General features: G+C 40.6%; 1 protein-coding gene across 3 annotated transcripts in view; it reads left to right on the top strand.

The window, feature by feature from the left end:
* The window catches only part of zmat4a (zinc finger, matrin-type 4a), a 68,580-nt gene extending 53,375 nt beyond the window's left edge, over positions 1-15,205 (top strand). For all 3 annotated transcript variants that reach the window (XM_015045595.1, XM_015045596.1, XM_015045597.1), the window contains exons 5-6: positions 3,611-3,832; positions 14,654-15,205. In XM_015045595.1, the coding sequence (XP_014901081.1) occupies positions 3,611-3,832; positions 14,654-14,754 (323 nt within the window). In that variant the 3' untranslated portion in view covers positions 14,755-15,205. The remainder of the gene's footprint in view (positions 1-3,610; positions 3,833-14,653) is intronic.
* The last annotated feature ends 10,961 nt before the right edge of the window (positions 15,206-26,166 follow it).

The following is a 26,166-nucleotide window of genomic DNA, read 5'->3' as shown; positions in this document are numbered from 1 at the left end:
GCAACTTAATTCTACCTGGAGTTTTAAACTCTAGTTGGCATCTCTGTATTTATTCATTCTTTTCTTTATGACTGTTTTACTCTGAGTTGGATCAGGACTTAAATGGCTATGAGGTCAACTTAACCAAATGACCTCAGATGGACCTTTCTAGAACTCTGAGCGATGACTAATGGAGGAGAGGGGATCGCTTTTTTTCACACCTTCATTTAAAAACTAGATTTTATGTTTTGCCTTTGACAAAAAGTAAAATGAGTTCCCTCTGACTCCTTACAGAGGAAAGCTGTTGTCCAGAGGTGGCTGGATCCTCTTCAGATTTTCTGCTACACACTATAAGCTAAAATAAGCTTTTGGAAAACACTTTTACAGAACACACACCTGTTTGGTAGCAGACTTCAGTGTTTTCATCATTATCCTGTAAAGCATAGGTGCTGAATTGAGGTTCCACTGTAAAAACACGTGAAATATGAACAGTCCTTACAGCTGCTTGCAGGAGTATTGAGACAGAGACAGTTACCATCCACAAGCAATGAAAAGGATGACTGTTATATTCCACTTTAATGCTAGAAGACAGAACCCCTGAATTTGCTGGTTTTGTGCCGTTATTTTCAACACTTTTAGGCCAATATCACATTTCTTTGCTTAGATATCTTCACCTTTACTTCACCTTACCTATTAAATATAAATAATGATGTGATAGTGGCAGTAGAAACCTACAAGACTGCCAGTCAGTGACTCTTTAAGATGGATGGGTGGGTGTGTCGGTGTCGGTGCTGGGAAAAGGTTGAATGGATATATTAGTTATTTGAAAAACTATCTTCTAATGTAATTGTTATTATCCTGGGTTGGGTCATATGAAAGCCTCTTGGTGTGCAACCAGGTGCAGGCGATGCAGACAGGACGATTCAGTTCAATGCATCAGTTTTTAAAGATATAGTAGGACGTTCTGAGAAAACTGTGGACTTTGAGTTTGAACAAGCACGCCTGACGGCTCCTCCCTCACGGAGGCAGTCCAGAACCTGGAACATCAGGGTGTTTCTCCGCCATCAGCACTTCTGCAGCACACCGGCAACCGGGTGTGAGCAGTGCATGGCACAAGCATGATTGACACTGCTAAGACATTCCTCCTGGCTCTGATTTGTTGTTTCTGATCAAGACTGGTGTATTTCCGCATATTGCAGTAGGATCACTGGGGGGAGCTGGGAGTGATTCATTTAATTAAATTTTTTTAACAGATTACCTGTCATTTTATACTCATTCTCCAAAAATGAGCCCTCATAGAGGGATAATATCAGTGCTGTTGCAGGTAAACCTGTTTTACATGAACAACTTCCAAATCATCCATTTTGAGTGAGGGCGGCGCTTCACATTCAGGCCAAATTACAAAAATTTGGAGGTGAACATCCAGGCGCTGCAACAGGAAGTGAGGTCAAAGCACAAAAGTGCTATTAGTGCGCCCCTCTCCCCCACTCCCCTCTCACACCCGGTTTAAACTGTAAATCTACCTTAAAATAGCTTCAGCTAAAGCCTGGCTGTCTGCCAGAATTATAATACATCTGAAGTTACAGAATTATCTCAAGACTGCAGAATTCATGGTTAATAACTTTCTGTACGACTGCAAATCAAATCATGGCCTTGCAAAATATGTGCATTGTTTTACATCCACTGAACTGAAATTAGTTGTTGATGATGTGCAGCATCGTTCAAAGTTTGCTTATAAAACGAGAAGCTGTAAATATGAAACATAAAGCCTGGTTACACATTACGCTGTTGACTGCAGTAACTGTTTATGTTCTGTGATGGATTCAGTAAATATTTCCCTCCCTGTGAGTTCAGAAGAGCAGGATGTCTGTATTGTTTTCATCTGTCATCCCAGGCTGCCAGATAACTGCCAGCATGTTGCTGTTCATGATGCGTCTCATCTACAAGAGTCGTTTAAAGACTGTTGATTTCATAATACCTGAGCTAAATTGCCATGCTTTCTGGACAAGGCATTAAAGCTGCTCACTGAACCGACAGGAGGGTCTAAATGTGGTCTGACGTTGCATTAGTTATTTGAAGAGGTCGTCCTACAGCCACCGAGCCTCAGATGAGAGCTGTTCAGAACCGAGCGCCTGCTGCTGTGGGGGGAAGCTTCAGCCACGTGCTGACAGCAAAGGTTCCTCACAGACTGCTTTTTTTTCACTGGATTTGCCATTTTGAAATGTTGGCTGGTGTAATGGTACGTAATGGGACAGCACTAAATGTTGACTTAGGGTAAGCTGAGCGCTGGAGTGTTAAAACCGATTAAGCTGATAGTGCCATTTTGTATCAGGAGCCCAGGGCGGTGTTTGGGGTTAATGCCGTCATCCATGCATGAAAGTACAAACGGCCCCGCCTTGAGAAGAACGGGCTATTTCCTCCGTTTGCCAAGGAGAATTTAGCTTCTCCTCTTCAGGCATCTAATGAAGATAACAGCTTGTTATTCTGAGGGCTCCAATCAGGGCCGCGGCCGCCGTTTCAGCGTTGCAGATCAGAGCTCGTTAAATCCTTTGCGTTGTTCCCTTTCTGCTTGCTAAGGCAAACTTGTGTTTTCACCCCTGATGGCTGGCTGTGTTCTTGTATTTTTAGAAAACTCGGAAGCATAAGTTGCTGTAAGGCAGCTTGTAGCTCAGCTTCTTATTTAGTGTGTTGATGTTTTGGTAGAGGACTCAAACCACTTTGCATCCCAGGAAGCAATGTGTGAATGGTCCATGGATGTCTAAGTTTAAAATGGTATATGGTGTAAACAGGATGATGTGGTTTTTTTGTTTTACATCATTTTTATCCATCAAGATGGATAAAATGTCTCTGTCTGTCTGTCATGAATGTATTTTATACTATTCTCTGTTTTTGGCCATAAAATAGTTTTTTCTGAAATTTTTTTTAGTGAAATCACAATTGAAAAACTATGAAAGACATTCAAACTGAATTGAATGGAGTTGTTGGCATATTTTTTTTGACCCTATAATTGTTTTTTCAGTTTACGTCTAAGATTTGATTATTTGTCAGATTATTATGCATCTGCCTTTCATTTTTTGTGGGGGAAAAAATCAATGCTCTTATATTACAAACATCACAGAAATGACACAATTATAAAACTTAATCTCGTATTATGCTTCACCTACCAAGGGAAACATGACGGATGAAGCTGATCTTGGGTTTTTCTGGCTGTCTGACTAATTTGGTTAAGAATTATCTGACCGCCTCGTAGAAGATTGGAATGTCCAGATGGTCACATGATCATTACATAAAAGTAACGTCCCTGGTCGTGTTGCAGCAGGACACTGTGAACTCCACATCATTATTGCACAGGGACTTTTCAGAATGAGATCCATGAAAGGAGTTGCTGTTCAATGAAATTCAACTTTGTTTTCTTTTGATGAAATCTCTGCAACAAACGTTCTACAAAACACCAGCATGCATGGCAAAATAGGAAACAATAGACCTAACATACAGACCTAAATCAGCCTGAGATTGATGCGTCGATAAATAAGATTTACCTGTAGCCTCACTGCAGGTAAAGCCTTTTCTTTAAACTTGCTGACCAAATTGTTTATCATCACGTTTGTTTCTTTCCTGGTTTTCCTATCAGAGGCATCCCACAGTCCTGTAAAGAACTCCCCAGAAACTTCTCCCATGATGTCACCGCGACAGCGCCGCGACTCAGACCGATACTGCCAGCTATGCAACGCCTGGTTCAACAACCCCGGCATGGCTCAGCAGCATTACGACGGGAAGAAGCACAAGAAGAACGCCACTAGAGCCGATCTGCTGGAGCAGCTGGGGCAGACCCTGGACATGGGGGAAATGAAAGGTACGGACGCCTCTCCAAATTCTTAAATACGAGTACAAAAACGGTTCAGGGTCACACACTAGAAAAACTTCAATTTAAGGTCCATGATCCCACAGAAATGCTGCCAAACAAATCTACATACCTGTTTATGAAAAAAAAGATGTATATTTCTTTGTCCAACTTTTCCTTTCAGTGCACAGACACAGATTTTAGTTTTGCAAGTCACAAAATATAAATATAAGTAACCACGTTCTTTTATCAGAGGTTTTGCTCCAAAGATGACAACTTCTGTCCCGTCAGAATTTAAACGAAGAAGGTTTAGTGTCATTAAGGTTTTTCTATCTTCAAGAGATGCCTGATAAATTGATTTATCAGATGCTATGGATGGATATGGTGGAGAACCATCATTATAACGGTAGAAGTTTATCCCATGTTGTCTGATGGTTTTTCATGTTGCAAATATAAATAAAGAATTGGTCCAAGCGTAGAGTCCTGTGGTACTTAACAAGTAACCCTGGAGTATGAAGACGATTTATTATTTATATGAACAACCTGGAATCTGTCTCACATATCATCAATGTAAACCACATTGTTTTCAGGACATCGTCTTCCTAAAGAAAAGCAAAGTTATTACCATCGTACGCTCAGGTTATTCCATTTTCAAATGATTTTTTTTTTTATGCTTTGCCCATAATCTCGTAAATCTAAAAAACTGCATAGGCTTCATCATACTAAAAAAAAATCCATAGTTATTCCATTCGTAGGTTTTACCTTCTCAACCCTTATTACATTTTTGGTTACTGAAATGGTTGTAAATAAAATCTTTTCCCATATGGATTCTACTCTCTAGCAGAAAATCTTCAGGCGCTCTGGAGTTCTGCAGTTTCTAAACTAAATTATATCTGAGAACCTGTAACTGCTTCAGATCTTGCTGATTGGCCAAACGTTTGCTCCAAACATGCAGATGAGCATAGTTTTACGTTTGTGCCCGGCTAATTTCCACCTCATCTGTTTTCCATTTCGCTGTTAAGGAAGGTGTTTTTATAAATATTAATGATCCATCTAATCAGACACCAAATAGAAAGCCAACCAGCGTAAAGCGTCACATGTGGCTCATCAGGTTGTGCTTCAAGCTGGGAGTGATAAATTACCATCAAATCAATTCCTCCACTGAAAACATGTTGGCTGTGTGATCCAGAAGGGCCCATAAACCTGGAGCCCGTCTCACTGTAAATCTGAACTCTGACTTGTGCTGCCACTGTCAGTGGGACTTCTTGGACTTCCACCAGCCTGACAGGCTATTGCTGTTTTACAAGGGAGGAACAGAATTGCCCTTGTTGCCTGTTTCCTGGTCACTGTGCGTCAATAAGAGTTTCACAAAATCATTTATGCCGGTGAAGGATGAGAGGAGAGCAGGAACTGCTCTAAACCGATCAGGCTCACGCTCATTAGTTAAGACTTGGTTCGATTGTACAGTATCCTGTCTGTGAATCTTCAGCTTCCTGACTAACTGGCAGTAACAGGTGAGGGGTCTTCCTCCTATCCTGGTCCCCCAGGGGCCTGTTCTCTCCCCATTCCTTTTCGCTCATAATTGACTGCAGCTCAGATTAACCTTCTTTGAAACTCCTGCCGTACAGAAGACACCACTGCAATTGGTCTCATCTACAAACAATAGCTGCGTTTCAAAATTGCGGAAAATGATATTCTGAAAATAAATTTGCTTGATAGAAATGTGGCAGTTAAAAAAAAAACTTTTTTCATTAGGATGAGGAGGTTTTTCAGCTGTATCAAAGTAGATGTAATTCACAAAACTGCAATGGAAACATTTTGCGCGTCACACCAGTCACATGATCAACAGCCGGATGTTACTACTGATGAAAACGAAGAAGAAGAATATGACAGGAAGTGGTAGAAGGATGACAGTTTGCTTTAGTTTTTTTCAGTCAGTGTGCAGCTGGCTCCTCCAGATCTCTCACAGCATCACAGTTCATAAAAAGTTGAGTCGTTTGAATCCACAGCTTTTCTGTTAAATCACACTGCAATTTCCCCAAATCACTGCATAAGTCGCCTCTTTCAAGAATAAGGGGTTTGTCTCTCCAACAACTGAATAATGTCTGCTCTGATTGGCCATGGCGGCATTATGAATATATTTCATGTATCTGTTTGCATCCATCGCTGCCGTGATTTTTAATAACTCATCACGTGAACAAGCTTATTCACGTGATTTTAATTTAATTTCTAAAAACTGAGACACCTGCATCAGTTCTGCTCATTTCTCTCTGCCTTGCTCAGCTACATGGATGTCCTCCTGGACCTGCTACACCAGGTGTGGGCAATTACTTTTCCAGAGGGCCCACATTAAAAACGTCAGCACCTTAATTTGATTAATTAATAATTTTAACACTGTCTCAATTTTTGTGCATGCAAAAGTCCTGAGTCAGAGCGTTGAATTCACGTGTTTCTGATATGCCTGTAAATCTGATGCAGAAGCAACATCAGCCAGCAGCAATAGAGGAACAATGTGCTTCTCTTGGGTTATATTTTTGCTTCAATAAACAATCTGATGGGACACGGGAAAAGGCTACAGCGTCCAAAATGTAAAAAAAAAAAAAACAGTTCTTCTACCACCTCTCTACTTTCCTTCCTACCTTACTTCGTTCGATGTTCTCTGTTGACTCTTGAACGAGTTAAAATAAAAACAACTCATAGAGGTAGCCTAATTTTGCCGTATTTAGTTGATATCGCTGTAAAAATGGTCATAAGGTGCTGCACATCGGTTTGCGCGCCATGATGACATAGTCATATAAATTATATGGCATGAATCCAGTGATTTGATCAAATCGCCAAACATGTCAGGGAGGAGAGGGGATTATTTGCTATTATTTCCAAGTTTTGTAAATACAGCTGTCTAGCAGCCTCGACTAGGTGTGCAACTTCTACAGACAGGTTTTGCGACTGGAACAAGTCAGAAGCCAAGACGATGCTGGCAAAAGCAACTTGACAAAACCATCAACATGAGGTCACTGCAAAGGCTGCACAGTACACTCTTGTCAGAAACCTGCAGAAAGTCCAACAGCCTACACAGTTAAACGGCTCCTTTGTAAAGAATAAAAGGTTGTTGAATCGTTTGGTTATCTGAGCTGGAAGCTGAACCCCCAGACGGCCTTTTCATCGAGCCCACGACCTGCCCGCCACTTTCCCGTCTTTGTCTTTCTTCTCCATCTCCTGTTTCTCCTGCCATCAACTTTCTGCTCGGCAGTACCGCGGCGCTAAACTCCGTCTTTATGGAAGCTGATGCATATTTCATCCTATGGCAACATTCGGTGTCAGATTGCACATTTCCTCTGCTATCTGAGAGGCGTGTGAGGACAGCAGCGGGGTGTCAGAGAAAGCGTACGGCCGAGCAGAACGCAAACGAGAGAGGAGCGAAAAATGGGGAGAGATGGAAGGGAAGAATGATGACGAGTGCACTGCATGATGGGAAAGAGATTTTCTTCATCCAACATTCCCTCCTTCTTCCCTTCTCGGTGCTGTCTGCCGGACTGAGCACGCTGTGGCTAATTCTCCTCTCCACATGCAGACGCTGCTGATTTTTCCTGATGGGGATGATTTGCCTCTTCAGTCCTAATCAGCGCACTGCAGAAACACATCTTACCAAGTGTTTTTGTCTTACACACGATCATAATCCCGTTTGACATCACTCTGATGTATAAAACTGAGTCTGGTCTGGATATTCAGATATTATCTTTTCTACTTTGAACACAGACTTTCTCCTAAAATACTTTCTTTTGCAATGCAGAATAGTGTGCGTTTCTCTGGTCAGCCAGTTCGGATAAAGCAGATCATGTGTTTTATGTGTGTGTGGTGTAACATTGCTGACAGGCTGCCTTTATCGTTCTGTGTGCCCAGAACACGTCCAACAACACAAACATGCTACCTGCCAAGTCTGGGACAGGATGACAGAGCCGTGTTGGCAGACCTGCTGCTGTGGTTCTGCTTGGTCCCATGTTGGCACTGACCTTGGCCCCGTCACCATGGAAACTCTGTTAACTCTGTTCCATCCTGCACTAACTTTTTCTTTGCTTTCTCCACACACTTAGAATACTGATGGACAAAATCTGTGGAATGGATGATCTTTACGCTCGGTCAGGTTCTAGTTATCCTTCCCAATCGCCCCAACACATGAACACAAATCCAGTTTCGTCATTGAACATTAAAACAGAGACAGATTTTATTCCAAAGTTTATTCAGAAATCACTTCATCCCAACACAGCGACATCTTCAAACAAATGGTTTATTTGGTGTAATGTCACAGTAAATATGATTTCACTTGAGACATAATGTTGTTTTGGTTGGGAGGAATATCGATGTTGAAAACAAAAAGGGTTGAAAAAACAATGACTGGTGCAAAGTTATTTTATGTTTTTGTCACAATTTAGTGTCAAGCAGTTAAAAATATTGCATCTGACTTCAAAATTGGATGCCTGGTTTGACATGACATTTACGTCGAGTCTGAAGGCGTCATAAGAGCACTTCCTGTAAAACATGGCCTCATCATTGTGATGCTATATTTTTAACACCTTAGCATCTTTTTAGTGATGTGTATAGTTATCTCAGTCAGTATCACCTGTGGAGAATGTAGAACAGTATTTTAAGCCAGCAATTAACAAAAGGCTTATTTCCAAGTCAGTCATGTTCCATATCTGACAGATTAAAAAAGAAATACAATAAAAATGAACAATTTCAGTCTCTCTGTTTCTCTTTCCCCATGTAACTCAGTAACAACGCCTGTTCTGGGGAATGTTCTTTCAACTTGGCTCGTACGCAGCATTACTGGATGGAGAAATACACAATGTTTTTGCCCCCCAAGTATGTTTGTTTATTGGACACAGACAACATGAATGTTTCCGTATAGTTTGACTGATGGGGAGTTTCAAATGCAGAGTTTCTCATATCTGCATTTGTTTTTAAAAGTAGCTATGAAACAGCTCGTGTACTTGTGGCCTTTTATTGTCACACTTTCATCTTCCATCAAAATGCTTTTACAGCCTATAATCTTTTCCATAAACCTGCTGTAGAGGAATACCCCAATATTTTATACCAGAAGGGATCCTATTGTTTCTTGAATAATGAAAGTCAGACATTGTTCAGTGACCACACATGGTGTGTGGACATTGAGCTGACTTTGTTTTCATAAATTCCTAAAGTTGTCAAAGCTGTTTTGTCTCAGACCTTTTAGCCTCTGTCAGTACTCTTGCAAAACAAATAAAAATAATAATAGGGCATTTTACACTAACCTGTGTTTTTTGTTTTGTTTTTTTTTTTCAAATATCTTTAGACTTATGGTTATTTGACCACATTTTCAGCGATGAAAAAAAAATCAAAAAGTAGAAATGAGTAGCAAAACTTCAAAAAAATACCCAAAATTGTCTGCTATATTTTCTTAATATACCTCTGTCAGGATCCCAGACTGTGAGTTAGTTTTGGGTTTTGGTATTATTTCTGTTCCTTACTTCTTTATGTTATTTACTTTTTTCAACTTTTACTTCAGTTCCTTCTTAGTGATTCCAGTTATGTTTAGACTTCAGATGTGTGCTGTTACTGCTGCTGGAGTTTTGCGTTACCACAGCGACAAAATTGACTACTTTTCAGGATTTGCATATGTACCTAGAAACACATCTTAACTTTTCGTTTGTAGAAAAATCTGAGTTATGTTCAGAAGTGTAAGAAGGCGTCATTTGTTCAGGATTTTTCACCTCGTCCTCACAAACGCAGATTTGGCTCTGCTGTCCTGCATTTCGGTCAGGTTGTAGCCACGAGGGTCTGCTTTCACAGAGTCTGCTCGGTTTTACTACAGTTTTCTGACAAACGCCTCACAGCTGTGGCTACAACGCCGCAGCGCGCCAAAAATCAGTGTGTGAATGTGTGAATAGGTGAGTGAATGAAGCTTTACAATTACGGGACATTTACCATAACTCAGCCTGACTCACAAATCTAAACTGGCCTCTTGACAACATTAAAGACCAGAGTCATTACACACCGTCTGAACCCTATCAGCCGTGTCGTCATGGATCAGTGTCCTAGCAACTATACCGTCCCTCGGTGTTTTGTACTTTCTCAGGTGGTTGTGAACTGAAGTGTGTTTCCTCATTTTATCCGTTCTCTCTCTTGAGGCAGCTGAGGTCAGTCCTCACTCTGCCAAACATCCCAGCAGACGTGCCGGGTTCCTTCTAGCCCATCACAGCTGTTAATTGGAGACGTGGTCGTGGCAGACATGATTTAGCGCTCTGTTTTTCACCTTCTCAGAGCTGCCGTCGAAGCTCACAAGTTGCAGTTATCAAGCTGTTGCTCACGGCCGTGCTTTATATTCAGCGCTCCCTGTGACAATAAAAATAGATCTATAGCCTCCGTGGCAGACTCGGAGATGGGGAAATTGCGCTGAGCTTATCAAGGTCCTCTTTCTAAAGAAAGAAAGGATGACGGCTTTTCAATCTGACTCTCGATTCAGAGATGCTCCCGGCTAATGCTCGACCGCTTCGGGATATTTAATCTTTGCTTCCTGCACAAATTCAGAGACCGATCATATCTGGGATTTGGCGAGTGCGACCGTTTTATTTCTTCAAGGGGATGAAAACACTTTTGAGCGATGATTTCATCATGGAAGTCCATTTCATGCTATACGGTCTACTTTAAAACATCTCCCTCTTGTGATTCAGCCAAACGCATTGCTTGGTCCACATTGGGATTTAGTGTGCGCCCTTTCAGCCGGGGCGCCCTTTCAGCTGGGGCGCCCTTTCAGCCGCGGCGCCCCGCTGCAGCCGTGGCAGGAGCGGGTTCAGCTTCCAGCCTGTGAATGGGCCAGATGGCAACTGGCTCATTTAGCATGAGGTTCGGCCCAACACCACCTTTAGAAACAGTCCACCAGGAGGAGTGCACTGTTGATCAGTCACACTGCCAACGCGCTCCCTGCAAACCGCTAACTTAATAGCTCTCAATTAACTGAGCGAAAACAAGATAGTCAGGCTGTTGCAGCTTAAATAAGGATTCTTAACCTAGCAACCCCATGTACAGCTGAAACATCCAGACCTCATCAGGAATTAGCTTTAAGATCCTAAGAAGCAAAGTTATAGAATAAACATAGCAATAAAACATTGTATTTATTGTTTGTTCAAGTAACACAAAGTGATTTTAACTGTGTAACAAGTTCAGTTATAAGTATTGCTGTCAGTTGATTTAAAAAATTAATCTGATTTATCACACTAGTCATGGTTAATCACTACACTTAATTTTGTAAGTTTGAAATATAAATATGCCATTTTCAGAAAATGTGTAAAAAATATATTTTATTGTCTCAAACAAAACGTGTCAGAGAATTCTCTTTTTTCAGATTTTCTTGTTTACAAAGGTTTAAAATAAGTCACCTGCGAAGGTCAAATGCAACATATTCACGTTATATACACTTTGGTTTTGACCAAACTTCTGTCGCTGTTTTGAAATTAGTCGCAGGTCACACCACTCTGACTCTCCTCGCTCATCTTTTCCCTCCTTTGTGTCTCTGTATTATCCACCGATGGCCTTCCTTACAGAGACTAGCAACACGACTCAAGTTTAAACATCTTCTGTGGTTCGTTGCTCCCCTGGTGACGAGCTGCTGTGAACAAGGTGACCCTCTGCTGGACAGAGGCTTTCAGGTCAAAATAATAGTCTGATCAACCTACATTGAAGTCCTCTAATCTGGGAGGACGACTTAAAAAATAATAATTAAGAAGCATCTGGAGAACAGCTACAGTGTGGAAAACCTTAGCATAGGAGGTTATTACAAGAGTTATGTGTGATTGATGTACAAAACTAGCTTTATGTGCAAAGCGTGTGTGTGAGAGAAGATTGCCATTATAATACTAGTGAAAAATTGCTTTGCTGAATGATTAATCATTGATAGATAACCAAATAGAACATATTTAACAGCGTTTCTTTAACATTCACTTCAAGATGACAACCCAGCTAGCAAGCAAATGTTCAGACTACGTTCACCAAACGTTGTCTGAACGTTCACTCCAAACATTCGCTCATTATGGGAAAATTTATGTTTGCTGGAATTTTATATATTCACTTTCAATATCTTGTATATAATAGATATTTTGTTAAAAGCAAAATATCTATTTTTGTCTTCTTAGAAAGTCTGCATCTGTGAATGTTGTCTGAAAGTCTGTATGCGACGTTTCTGAGCATAACTGTGACACCCGATCCGACACAGGTGGGGTCATTTGAGAGGTCAGGCCTGGTTAGGGTTACACAGTAATACTGTTACTAAAATGAATGGAAATCAATTTTAAAAAATTCTTAAAATGATTAGAAAAACAAATGTGTGTGTGCGTCAGCTGAAATAACCATAACAGGAGGGTTGATTTCAAGATGTATTGTGATCTTATACAGTTTTAACATGCTTTTTTTTGTTTTTGCAGTTTACAGTCAGGCTACTTTCTTTCCAAACTTTAGCTCATGATTAAATAAAGATGGAACACATCAGAACAAATTTGTTTCCACATTCATCAGCTCCACAATCTGTTCCAGTTTTCATATAGAAAAAAAAAGAAAAAATCCATCCTAATCCATATAAATGACACCAGCGAGCCCATTTTTCTTCCCCTGCGTTCCCCTCCTGAGCTGCATCTCCATTTCACAACTCAACAAACGAGTTTCCAGTGACTCATCGGCGCCGCCCCAGAGGGTAGGAAGTAAAGGTGATGGAGGGGAGAGCCCGCCAAGGCCCCGGGGCCGCCGGCGCTCCATTGCTCATGCAGCACGTCGTCATACGGCAGCGGCTACAGGTGGATGGCACTGACTGATTTCTGGAGCCACTGTGTAACATTTCATCCTTTGGAAAAGAGTCTGAAAAGCAGCTCGAAGCGCTCGCCCATGCTACCTGCTGCAAAACGTTTGTGTCATCTGCTGACTGCGTGGGGCGCCGACGGTGAAAGCTTATCGGCGGGGGGAATTGCTGCTGCTCTCTCCGGGGGAAATATTGCCCTCTATCAAAATGTTAGAGGGAAAACAGCTGACACCGCCGACTCAGAAGAAAACTGCTACTAGATGCAGATTTCCACCCCCTCCTTCCAAAACGTTGAAAGAATAAAGGAGAGAAGAAAAAAAAAAAGCCCCTCCTTTCTAAATTTCAGCAGCTCAATCTCCAGTGACACATGATTCTGTAAACGTTTTATCAGACGCAGGAGGATATGGAAATGTGACTCAATGAGAGCACAGTGACATTTATTTTCTCTCGGCCTTTCGCTGGGAGCCACGCGAATGGGGAAGCTAACTTAATTTTGAGAGCAAGGCAATCAAGTGGGCCATTATTCATGCCGCAATAAGATTAGTGCAACACGACAGCGATTACGCGGGCTGCTCGCAATTCACAGCAACACTCGACACATCTGTAATCGCAGTGAAAAGGCTGCTGGTGTGTGATTGAATTAAGAGGAAATTAGCAACTTATTAGCATTTCTGGACGCCAATAATGCTGACAGATCCAGGTTCGTTTGAATTGTGGTCAGGCATGAAGTTCCTGTTGCTGATAAAGCTCAATCACAGATTTTGTTTGTTTGCTTTGCGCAAATAAACCAAATTTAATAAAGATAAAGTAAACCAAAGTTTTTTATTGTTACATTCTTATCCAAGCTTATGAGGAGTCGAGTCGATGTCCCCAGAGGACTTTAACCATTTTAAAAAAGCTTCAGCTGGAAGTCAAAGTTTAATTTTATTAACCCTTTAGCTGTTGTCTTGCTTTTGTTGAGTGGCTACGCAGGAAATAGAGGATGGAGGTCGTGTGCCAACAAAGACCTTCCTGTATGAAACACATGCTGAGAAAAGAACCTACAGAGAAAATGTTTGAGGCACAGCAGAAACTCTGGATACAATTTTCATTTGTTGGAGTTTAAAAAGTGGGGAAACTAGCAGAGGTTTGACTTTAGGAAACAAAAAAAAAACTACTTCCATTTTAACGTAGGTTTTCTTTGCCGTAGGGCATTTTGCCCTTGACCCAACATAATGCCTATAAATGTTGTAAATCTATGTTTCCATTAACCATAAAACTGCACAAATGGGAATTACAAAGATAATTTACTGAATGGAAACACGGTAAAAACAACTTTCTTTTCACTAGGATTAATTAGGTGGGGTTTTTTCAGCCGTACTGAAATAGATGTATTGCAAAGTTGCAAAGGAAACACTCTTTTCACACCATGAGTCATGTGATCAACAGCCGGTTGCTACTACTGGTAAAAACGACAACAAAGACGACAGGAAGTAGGAACAGAGTTTGCTTTTCTGGTCAGAGTTTGAACAAAAAAAGCACACCTCCGCAAACGAGTTGGACTTTCTTGGCAAACAAACCAGAGTTCTGTTAAAGTGTTTTAAACGTGGCAACCTAAAAGTCTACATCCAAATATTTCTGTGCTGAGAAACAAAACCGAATGCTCTCAGATGAAACTGTGAAATGCAATTTCCGGGAGTCTTCAATCCGCTGTAGGTGCAACTCTAATAGATTTTTTCCACTCCATCACCAGCAGCCTGCGATCATGAAAAAGACACTGCAAGTCCACCTGCGAGATGAAAATACATTTGCATAAATCAATCATCCGGTTTTTTTTTTTTGTTGTTTTTTTTTTTTTTTTTACCCCCTTGCAGAATTGCTTTTCTGGTTCGGGTGGCTTGTCCGTGTGCCGTGCAATAGAGTGAAAATCATATTCCCACATCATGATTTAAGACGTGTCAGTCCGGCGTAATGAAGGCTGAGAAGTGTGTTTCCTGAATTGATTCATTCCGTGTGTTTGTGTTTGGTTGCAGGCCTGAAGCGGAGCTACACCTGCGAAGTGTGCGGCGTCACGCTCAACTCGGTGGCGCAGTACCACTCGCACCTGCAGGGCTCCAAGCACCAAAACAAGTGAGTGCGCCACGCGGCCGCCGTTCTCCGCCGCCGACATGCGGCGGAGCTAGAAGCCTCCGCACTCCGTCCACACCAACATGTGTTGTCTTTGCTTTCATCTGCTTCCCATGCGTTTCAAACGCGGCGCACTGCGGCGCATGCATAAATGATGAGAATATTGTAATGAGCTGCACAGCCCCAACAGGAATTTCATATGGACTCATTTTGCTTTAATTGAGCGTGTTTTTCTTTCTCATGCTGGAGCTAACTGGTGGCTGTGACACACACACAGGAGACGAGTTCCAGCTGAGAGTCAACAAGTTTTTACACGTCGGTCACAGCAAGCAAGCACTTCACTGAATCTCAGTTTCTGCTAGACTGCTGTCAAGACATGAGCTAAAAAAAAAAAAGGAAAAAAAATTGGCAAAGATCTGCATCTGTGCTTGTACGTCCAATAAATTATACAGTATTAATCATCTAGTTCTCTTGTGAACAGACTGAAGGAAACACTGGCTTCCTGGTACATTCAACTAAAAACAAAAACAAAAAAAAGCTTAGTTTAATAAGAGCAAGTATCAAATGCTGCAAACTCGCTTCACAAAACAGAAGTGCTCCAGACCGCTAGGGGGCGTCTATCATGGTAAAAACCAGCCCACCCAGGGTCTGGACCCACTGATATTGAGAAATGATTGCTTCCTGTGGGCATGCAAAGTTTAAAATTTTGTCTGATTGTTAATGTGCCAGTTTGACGGTCTGAAGCTCACCGGAAGTTACCTTCTGTAAACAACCATCCTCCACTGCATAGAGAGAAGCGCAGAGTTAAAAAAGTTGGCTGTTGATGTTAGTTCAATATTTGGAAAAGTGACCAACACTGAATGGCTCCGTGCAGTTCCTCCACTGCCATTGCTAAAACTACAGGCAGTCTAAAACTCACAACAACAAACACTGCAACTTCTTCTTTTCTCTGATTGGCCTGATAGAAATTCTGCTGGACACAATCTAAGCACCTGTACCTTTTACCACACTTAACAACAGAGGAGCCAGTCAGCAGCAGCTCTAACCCCTATACCAGTATAACCTCTCCTGTCCCAGTGAAAAAGGTGAGCAACATTGTGTTCAGTGATGAGCTAGTTGGCATCATTCCAGGGAGTGATGGGGTTTTGTCTCACTTTGCCCTTTTTAGAATTAAACAACAAAAAAATATTTATTACTGACAGAAATTCAAACAGTCTTTGTAAAATAATAAAAAACAGCCTCCCGTCTGGACTGAAGCCAGTCCAGACAGTCCTACCTTAGCTTGCATTTAAATTACAGATATCTATTCCCACATAAATATCTATGCAGTTATAGATAACTATGTAGTTATCTATAACTGCATTATTATTTATGCTGCACTTGTCTATAAGCCACACTTTTGGGGATTTTTGTGATGGGCACTTTTTCCATAAGCTAAATATGACTGTGGTGACACTAACTGAAAATTATTTTAACAGACTTTTAAACAGTTACATTCAGTAAACAGCCAAGTATGAAACAGCCAGTTGAAGTCAATAGGACTTCATCACATCTGCAAAAAGAAATCCTTTTTGCAGACGCGATCCTAAGTCCACCAAAATGGATCCCATCAACACCTTGACGGCTCCTAGAAATTTGTGACAAAGGGCAACCTTTGGAGAGTTCAACACTCACCGGATATTACTCTTTTTGTGTTTCTCCAATCCAAACGGTTTGCAAATTCAACTTTTTCAGAAATTAGTGCTACTTTCTTGAGGACAATTTACATTTACAATAGCCCCAATTTACATGATTTTGGAAATCTAGAGGGAACCGGAGCACCCAGAGAAAACCCCCACTAACACTGGGAGAACAAACAAACTCTCACAAAAAGAGACGCTTGGTTAAGAACTAAAATCTCTTTTTTGTGAAGATGCCGCCCATTTTTTTAATCTAAAACATGAGATGTGTTTTGAGGTCTTGAAACGGTTCAGAACTTACCTGGACACTTTTTGCTAGTTGCTTGTTTTAGAGGTTTTCTTGCTTCTCTTCAGTTTTTGTTGCTTCTTGAGGCTCAAAGTGTGTCATATCGTTTTCCACACTGAAGATGTTTCTTCAGAGACTCCTCCAATGGTTCAGGATCTTGGCTTTCCCTTTTCTCTGACAGAGTTTCCACACACAGGTCTGTCACTTCCATGGCTTCNCTGATTTATGTTTTCGCATCCACCTGAATAATATGTAGTTGCGCCCCTGATTATTTCATCAGTGTTTTACTGAATCTGTTCTTTCTTAATATTGTGTGGAATGGTTTGGTTTCCTTACTAGTAAAACTAGCTTGATGAGTCTCACTAATGTGGTAAATAAGGTAACTGGAGAAAATCACGCCCAGTTCCACAATCAATAAGCTCTGTAAGTGAGTGAGAACCAACTGATTGGTAACTGTCCTGAAAATCCACTTGACAATGAGTTTGATCTTCTTCCATCTGTCTTCCACTTCATGAGGTCTAAGATCAAATCAACATGGTAGACTCTTCATTCCTGCTGTCACTGCTGAGCTTTAGCTCCCTGGCTTGGACTAGACCACTTTTCAGGTGTTTGAAATGTATTCATTTTATATACTTGTTATTTTGGGAGCACAATGCACTTAAAGCATCATGAGCAATGACTTGGGTCATTGTGACGTAGTAGCATCATAGCATATCATGAGTAGTAGTAGTAGGATATTGTTTTATTCAGTTATTTCTCCTAATATTTGGAGTTGTACTGTAAAACAGAATGCATGTGATGTCTTTTGTGGATGTTTTCTCTTGTTTTTGTCTTTATGGTGCCTCCCGCATATCAATTTCCCTTTTGAATATCAATATCTAAGCATTCTCCCTTCTTCACAGAACATTTTGTTTGTAAAATCCAAACTAACCCCTAAACCATGGTACGGTAATGTACCATGGTACGGTAATGTACCATGGTTTAGGTACATGACTTGTGGTCTCATCCTTCCAATGAGACCACAAGTTCTCATTGGAGGAAATCGTGCTGATCGAGAGAAGTTAAATCAGTTGAAGACAGACAGCCACCGGCTCAGAGAACCACTGAGGTGTCTTTAATTAACACCGTCACATTACTAAAGGTGCTAACTTCAAATGAGTTTCCTGCCATTAAAACTGTCTTCTCTCCTCACTTGCCTTCAGATCCTAAGACTTTGATTTAAATTGGGTTTTTGAAACACATACCTACAGATTTGATCAAACACGTGTATTTTATGGCACGTTTTTTTCTTTTGCAGCAGCTTTTGACTTTTGACCCACAAAAATTCCTTATTTTGAGGAATCATCTTTAAAAGGGTCAGCCTTACCTTCAAAGCCAGCAGGTGAAGAGACAGCATTGGTCAGCCGTCCACCAGAGTGTTTGGCTGTTGATGTGAAGTATTTAGAGGCTGAAATGGTGTGTTTGGTGTATTGGGGATGTGCTACTGTGCATTATGACAAAAATATTTCCAATTTGGAGTGTTCTGGTTTGGCACGCCAGTCTGGAAGTCTTCCGGTTTGTTCTGTCTTGCTCTAATTGCAACATGTTGACAAAAAAAAGGCCACGGATCAATTTGGGGCACAGAAGTAAAAAAGAAAACTATTTTTAATAAAATTGCAGAGAGAGGAAATCACTCTCGCTCAGCTGACTAAAAAAAAATAATGTGAAAACAAGTCAAAAAGTTCTCAATGGCTTTGTGTATGTGGATGAGGAGGACTGCTCCTTCTTTCTGTTGCAGAGACGTAATTGTCAATATAAGAGGAACTCTGCTGAAGTGTTTTATAAACCGTCCTGCAGCACATTTCAGAGCCTCATGTATTACAAATAATCCTAGCAATATTTGATGTTGCACAGATTTTTCAAAATGTAGCTGCACCCACCCGCACTGCACTACCCAGCTAAACAGAGAAGAGGAAACTATTTCAGCAGGAGGCGGGTGAATATTGTCGTCTTCAGGTACCAGGCAAAGAGAAGCATTTTTGTTTTTTTTTAAACTAAAATCAGTCTCACACAACTCACATCTGCATCCAAAGTCTTGGCTGTAAAACTTCCGTCTGGCATCCGCACGGTGGAGACGCTACGAATCCAGTAGAACCCTATTGTACCTCAAGGCATAAGGAGTGATGAAACTGCAGAATAAGCCAGGTGTAACAGAAAATAACTTGCTTGAATTAGTTAAGAAAGCTGCCTCATAGCTCAAACTGGTATGAAAAGATCAACGGCGGTTTGATAAAAACCGGCGTTGGGTAAATGTTGGAATGGCTGGAATTCCAGCATACAGTATGTGATGCACTATGTAATGTGATTCCCCACATTTCTCTTTCCATCGTAATTCATGAAAACTTTATTTATGACCCACATGACTTTATAACTGATTTGCAATTTAGTTGCATTGTTTTTATTAAAAATGACCTTGACCTTAGAGTTTTAGGGTCGAAACTTGAAAGGGTAGAAGCAGAAATGCTTACTTGAAGGGTGAGATCTAATGTGATCTGACATGATATAAAAAAGCTCCAAAGTGGCCGTTATGTTTAACACTGAATGCTTTATGTAATTACTCAGAGATTACATGTCTATTATAGGTTGGTTCAAGTCAGTCAAATCTGTTCAGAACTTTATTATTAGTGGGCTTTGAGACTCACCAGAACCAAGCAAACAGTTACCAGAATGCACCCTGTCAAAATAAGAGCGTTCCTGTAACCTGTTCTTTATTCTTTCCATTACTATGACTTTCTAGTCCTCAGCCAATCAAACTCCGGCTCCTATCAGCTCACTTCCTATAAAAGGGCTGGGTTCGAGGTGTTGCTCTCTTTAGTTGGACGACAAGATGGCCGTCACAGAGGACACGCCCACACGGTAAGAAACATTTCAGCAGTACCTTGACACACAGAATGTTCACACCTACGCACTCTGGAGATAAAATAAAAATATTATAGAGGAGCTTAGAGCTTCTTAACATTTGCAAAGAAAAAAAATAGATAAAAAAAATCTCTGGATAAACAAACTTGGAGACACACAAATGTCCTAAAACCTGAAACTTCAGCATCACATGGTTTACAAAGTACTGACCAGATGGGGCAAAATTAGTTCAACTTCTCCTGTTTTTTTTTTTTATTTGTTAAATTTTTTTTTTACAATTATGCAGTGTTTGCAGTGTTCTGGTACATTAACTCCCAATAAACCACACTGAGGTTTGTAGTTATAACATGAGAAACTGTGGAGAATGAAGGCAGATCGCAGGACGGATCTGTTTAACGACACAGTTTCAACGATTGGGGTGGATCACCCGATCAGTCGTCATGAGCATCAGGAAATGAATGAAATGTTCACATGTGCTCATGTCCTGCTCGGTGTTTGTAACCAGGGAAATGAGGCTGACCCTGACGTGATGCTGTGGAGGATGATCCATGTCTTACTGAGGAGAGACAGAAACTACTGAAGTGTGCAGACACAATCTAGGCATTTCAAACACACATCACTTATTTATTGTTTCCAGGACATTAGACTCTTTTATGTATTTATTCATGTACCGTTTTGTCAACATTTCATTCATTTTTACTAAAGGAATTTTGAAGAGCACACCATTAAATGTAAAATAACTTTGTAGTGTAATTTTCTGTAGTTCACTTAAATGAGAATGTCCTGCCAAAGTACTGTGAAATATAAACACTCTATTGCTCTTTGCCACAGACTTTATTGATTTATTTGATCTTATTTTTGTGTGTATGTGAACAAAATTTGCAAGGGGACAACCACTTTTTGTCCAGCGTCTTTTGTGTTTTTAAGACGAACTCAGACACATTTGTCAGAAGAGCGGCGACATCTGATTTCTCCTCCGACTGGTTGGTGAAGGAATGGGGCAAACAGCTGCTCCCCTTCGATACAATAAAGCATTAATAAAAGTGCAGTGACTGGAGCGGGGCAAATTAGGTTAATCAAAAGCTTTCAGGGGATTTATGAAAATGCATCAAGCCCGCTGACAGTTTCCACCGTGGCTAATGCAGCACAGCACTTAGCTGGCTGAACGGAGGCCGTCTCTGGCTGCCGTCACACAGGGCCGGCAGGTCGCATCCTGGAGTCATTCTTTTGTTCATTTGCATTGCAATTTTTCACGAATTACACAGCATTTAATGGAGAATAGAGAAAGGAGAATGGAGAACCGGAACGTACACAGGCCTGCTCTGATGAAACTAATTGCAGATATTAAGTGCTCAGCAGAAGCTCCTGTTAAAGAAGCAGGGTTTGTGGTCTTATTGCTTTCTGGAAATCAAAGCATTTGGGTAAATTTAGAAATTATGGGAAACTTGTGAGCAGCCTCAGCAGGATGGTAAGTGTCACATCTGCCACGCTAAGTTTGTGGAAATAAATCCAAATGGTTTCCAGCAGCAGAAATAAAGCAAATTATTCACAGCTGTTAAAGGGGCAACATTAGGTAAAATTGACTTTTTTGAGATTTACATCATGTTATAATGTTATTCCCTCGTCAAAAACACACCTGGAGTGTTGCTCTGATTCTTTCCTGCATGTTTGAGGAATCCTGTAGTCTCCCATGGCAACCATTCAGCTGTGAAAAATGCCCGGTTGGAGCTAGCACCACCTTTGAGGCCCAGCTCCTCCTCAGAGCTGCAGCTTCCAAGCAACCGAGTTTCTGCCTAACAGAGCAGCCCTCCCATGCAACTACTCCACTCAGCTCCTTCAGACTAGTCAGCAGCAATTAGCTTACGACTGGTGGAACTGAGCATCTGCTGAGCTCATTATACAAGATCCTTCTCAGTGAAACAATGATAAAAACAACGTTAAAGGGTTAATAGAGGAGTCATGTTGTGATGACTTCCTGAAGGTGGAGTTTCAGAAAGAGTAGGAGTTCAAAGCCATTAAATTACTAAGTCAAATCTTTCTTTTAAGTCATATAAGTTATATAGCATTTTTATAACTGAAGGTAACATAGTTAATTGATTGTGATACAAAATGCATCTAGATACCTGAGAAATACACAGTACTGTCCCTTTAAAGATCACCAGCAATTTCACTGTTCTCTTTTTTTTTTAAGTCATTAAATTTACAGGGTCTTTTTGAAGCATTCAGAAGCTTCACATCTGATGCAGACATTATATATAGTTCACTGGCCAGCAGGACAACAATGTGACACTAGTTAGTAAAATCCCATGGTCTTGGATGGAGACGGAGTGCATAATGGATAAAAATGAAACAAAACACCCAGAGCCATGCGTCTAAACATGACCCACAGCGGTCTCAGACATCAAGCTATTTCACTCTGTATGAGTTTGTGATCTGCACTCCAATGATGAAGTAGACTCCAGAAAAAAAAAACACATTTGGACCTGCAGCTGACTGACAAAGTACTCAAATGCATCCAGAAACATAAATACTAGTTGCAGCAAAAAGCTACCTGGAGCTACACTGAATTACACTGTGTATGTGTGCATGAGTGTTTGTGTGTCTTAAATGTGACTGTGTGATGACGCAAACTAAAAATTATTTTAACAGACTTTTAAACAGTTACATTCAGTAAACAGCCAAGTATGAAACAGCCAGTTGAAGTCAATAGGACTTCATCAAATCTGCAAAAAGAAATCCTTTTTGCAGACGCGATCCTAAGGCCACCAAAATGGATCCCATCAACACCTTGACGGCTCCTAGAAATTTGTGACAAAGGGCAACCTTTGGAGAGTTCAACACTCACCGGATATTACTCTTTTTGTGTTTCTCCAATCCAAACGGTTTGCAAATTCAACTTTTTCAGAAATTAGTGCTACTTTCTTGAGGACAATTTACATTTACAATAGCCCCAATTTACATGATTTTGGAAATCTAGAGGGAACCGGAGCACCCAGAGAAAACCCCCACTAACACTGGGAGAACAAACAAACTCTCACAAAAAGAGACGCTTGGTTAAGAACTAAAATCTCTTTTCTGTGAAGATGCTGCCCATTTTTTTGGTCTAAAACATGAGATGTGTTTTGAGGTCTTGAAACGGTTCAGAACTTACCTTACACTTTTTACTAGTTGCTTGTTTTAGAGGTTTTCTTGCTTCTCTTCAGTTTTTGTTGCTTCTTGAGGCTCAAAGTGTGTCACATCGTTTTCCACACTGAAGATGTTTCTTCAGAGACTCCTCCACTGGTTCAGGATCTTTGCTTTCCCTTTTCTCTGACAGAGTTTCCACACACAGGTCTGTCACTTCCATGGCTTCGGGATCAAGGATGCTTGAATCTCTCAGCATCTTGTTTTCAAAGTCATTCAGCTCATTGGGAGATTCATCAGGAAATTCAATATTCTCTAATAGATGTTCCAGATCCATGGATGCAGGGTCATAAATGGTTTTTACAGGGATAGTGTAGTTTTCCCCGTTTGGTTCTTGATGCCCGGCCACTTTTCTTCTTGAAGGTCCTAGTTCATCTCTGTCTTGGAGCTCCATTTTCAGATTTTCCATCTTTTGGTCCATCATTTTCAGTTAGTGATCTTTCATCTCTTTATCTATCTTTACGTCTTGTGTTTTATGTCGCTGTGCACCCTGGAAGCGATTATAGCTCGTCTGAGAGACTCTGAATCAGAAAACTCTTCTCCTGTCAGTAGTTCTCTCTTCATCTCCTTGAGTCTTTTCTGCCCTTGTAACTCGGCTTTTGTATTCTCCAGTTCTCTTTGCACGTAGACTAGCTTTTGGTTCTCCTCAAACCATCTTGCTCTCTCCTTTTCCAAAAGAGAGCCAAGTCTCTGGATCTCTCTCTGTAACTCAATGGGAGGCGTTCTGTTCTCAGTCCAGCCTTGCAGATTCTGTCCAGCTCTCCATGCTCCATGCTGGGGTCTCATCTCACCGTTGGAGGAATGTGGCCTTTGGTTCAACATGTTGGACAAAACGATGTTTGTTAAAATCCGTTTTGATCAGCAAACGATCTCAATGTTCAACTTTGAAAGAGCTTTGTGAACGTCTGAACTTGTCAGTAGTGCAGCAAGCAATGACAAGAATGTAGAAGTTTGTTACATACATACAGAGCTGATGACATCACAAGCAGGACTCTAGTTGTGACATCACAGAGTTTTCCTTCATCTTTGGAATGATGATGTGAGAGTCTGAGAACTCTACCACACTACACTGATGGCAATACTTTTTTAGGTTTATTTTTATGACCAGGAGATGCTAATCATTATTTCAAAAGCTCAAATAGTGAACTAACTACTGCCACCTGTACTACAACCACAAATCTCATGAGACTTGAAAAGAAGGTTTTGTTCATGCAGAGCAGAGAAAATGTCTTCCACAGTTTGTAATGGGCAAGAATCATATCCCCAAACCCAACATCTTTCTGCCCAGCTTTCAAACCAAACAGCCAGAGAGATATTTACAAGGGAGCAGCAGTAGAGGCAGATGAGATTGATTTACCAGTTCATTACAACAACTTATGGTGTCATCCAAGACTTGTGATTGTGGGATATTGTGTCTGCAATCAGGATATTGAAGTGTTAGCATGCCATGACAGCAACACTGTCTTTAGAAGAATAATTGATACTGGAGATGATCCTTCCTGCCCACAGCAACAACATCCACCAACTCTTTAAGATACTTGGTATATATTACAACAGTTAATTTCCATTGTAATGTTGCGGATGTATATTGGATCACTAGAAATACAAATATTTTTCTAATCCTGACATGTATCAAGTAGTTATCAGTAAATTCTGCTTACCTCCACATTTCTGCAGTCAGAGGAATATGGGAAAAGTTTAAAAAGAGTGGCACATTGATGTCTTCAAGTCTCCTTATTAGCTCATTTATCAGCTATTTAGCAGAGAGTCAGGCAATAGGTGTGGAGGGAGCTCTATAAGACAGACAGGCTGCACAATGATGCTTAGTAAGTTGTCTCTCAAACATCCAGCTGGTGTCAAAGGGCGTGATAAAAGCTGATGAGAATTTTCTGCTTTGTGTTCGACCAAAGAGATCATTTTACACTGATAAGCAACTTAGAATAAGTGATGGCAGCTCATGATTTAGGAAAAACTTACAAACAAGAGTAATAATTATCATGTTTGGAGCGTATTATATTACTCAGCTCATATTAGCTTAGCATTAAGATCTTGAAATGTAATGTGTCAATCATGATTGTCCTTGTTTGGACCTGTGATGTTTATCTGTTCATTGAACCCTGAAGAGCAAATATTCAGTATAGTGAGTCAAAGTGGGCTTGTTTATAGCAACCTCATCAGAAACTACTAGTTACCGTTGGTTACACTGTCTCTGTTGGTTTATGGAGAGACATGTTTTTTAAAGGGGCCCAATTAAATTTTTTATCATGGGGCCCAAGATTCCTGGTGCCGCCTTTTTCTCTGATCCTGATTCACACCTAGTTTGTTGCTCCATTCTACATTCCGGTTCTCCTGTTTCAGAGTTTTGTGCAATTTGCGTTTCTGTTTTTTCTGTTCTATGTTTTTTTTTTTGGTTTGGTTTTTTACCCCCTGCTGTGCAGGGCGGTGGGGAATCGTATCGATGGAGACAAGCAGACTGACATAAACCTTTTAAAACAACTGAAACAATTCCAGTATTGTGATGACTAAAATTCAAAAGTGCTGTGGTGCTACCACTTACAGCACCAATGTTAACTGTATAAAATGAACGCTCTCTAACGTGGAATCACCCATAGAGAGATTTCTTTATTTAAATTGGTTCATTTTTCTGAGGGATCCACAGTGAGGGTTTCGTGATTTTAGTCATTACCCATTTATAAGATCGATCTTCCGATGTCCTTGCATGGAAGAGTGCAGCATCCTTAACTGAACATTATGTCTTCTTTGTGTAAAATTCCCCATCTCTTTCTCAGGATCAAGAATACGTTTCTCAGGAGCTCCATCATGCAATGGTGTACCATTTTGATGCTCCATCAAAATAGAGCATCATCAATTTTGATGCTCATGTTGCATTTATAGTTCAGAAAGTTGATGTGATTGAGCCAAACCAATGTCATCTCAAATCACAATTACCCTAAACCATTTGAAAAACCCCAGACAATTTTTTGGCTGTTGATCAGTGTTATTGTTCATGCACCGCTGAACAAAGTAAATGAGAATTTTTCTGATTAATTTACAGTCCAGTTCAGTCTGAAGAGCATCTTTGACTTCATCGATTCTTCAGACTTTAAGATAAGCATCCAACAAAAAAAATTCTAATTCTATTTTCCAGTCCACTTAAAACTGATAAGTGACCAGGACTACAGTGAGTACTTATCTTTTTGTTCTGTAAGTTCTTCTTCTTCTCTTGCTGAATACAGCAGAAAGAATACTTTGAAAAAGAAAGACTTTCTGAAAGCCTAATGAGGCAGGAAAAATGAAGAACGTCTACTTCTTTTATTCTCACATGGCTGTCATGGTATTGTGCTCAATATGTGAAGCAGGTATAATTTTCTGG

Source organism: Poecilia latipinna, unplaced genomic scaffold, assembly GCF_001443285.1.
Source record: "Poecilia latipinna isolate Pla-1442-1.1 unplaced genomic scaffold, P_latipinna-1.0 Scaffold734, whole genome shotgun sequence".
Lineage (NCBI taxonomy): Eukaryota > Metazoa > Chordata > Actinopteri > Cyprinodontiformes > Poeciliidae > Poecilia > Poecilia latipinna.
Note: the sequence above shows the minus strand (reverse complement) of the source record. Positions and strands in the feature narration are given on the sequence as shown.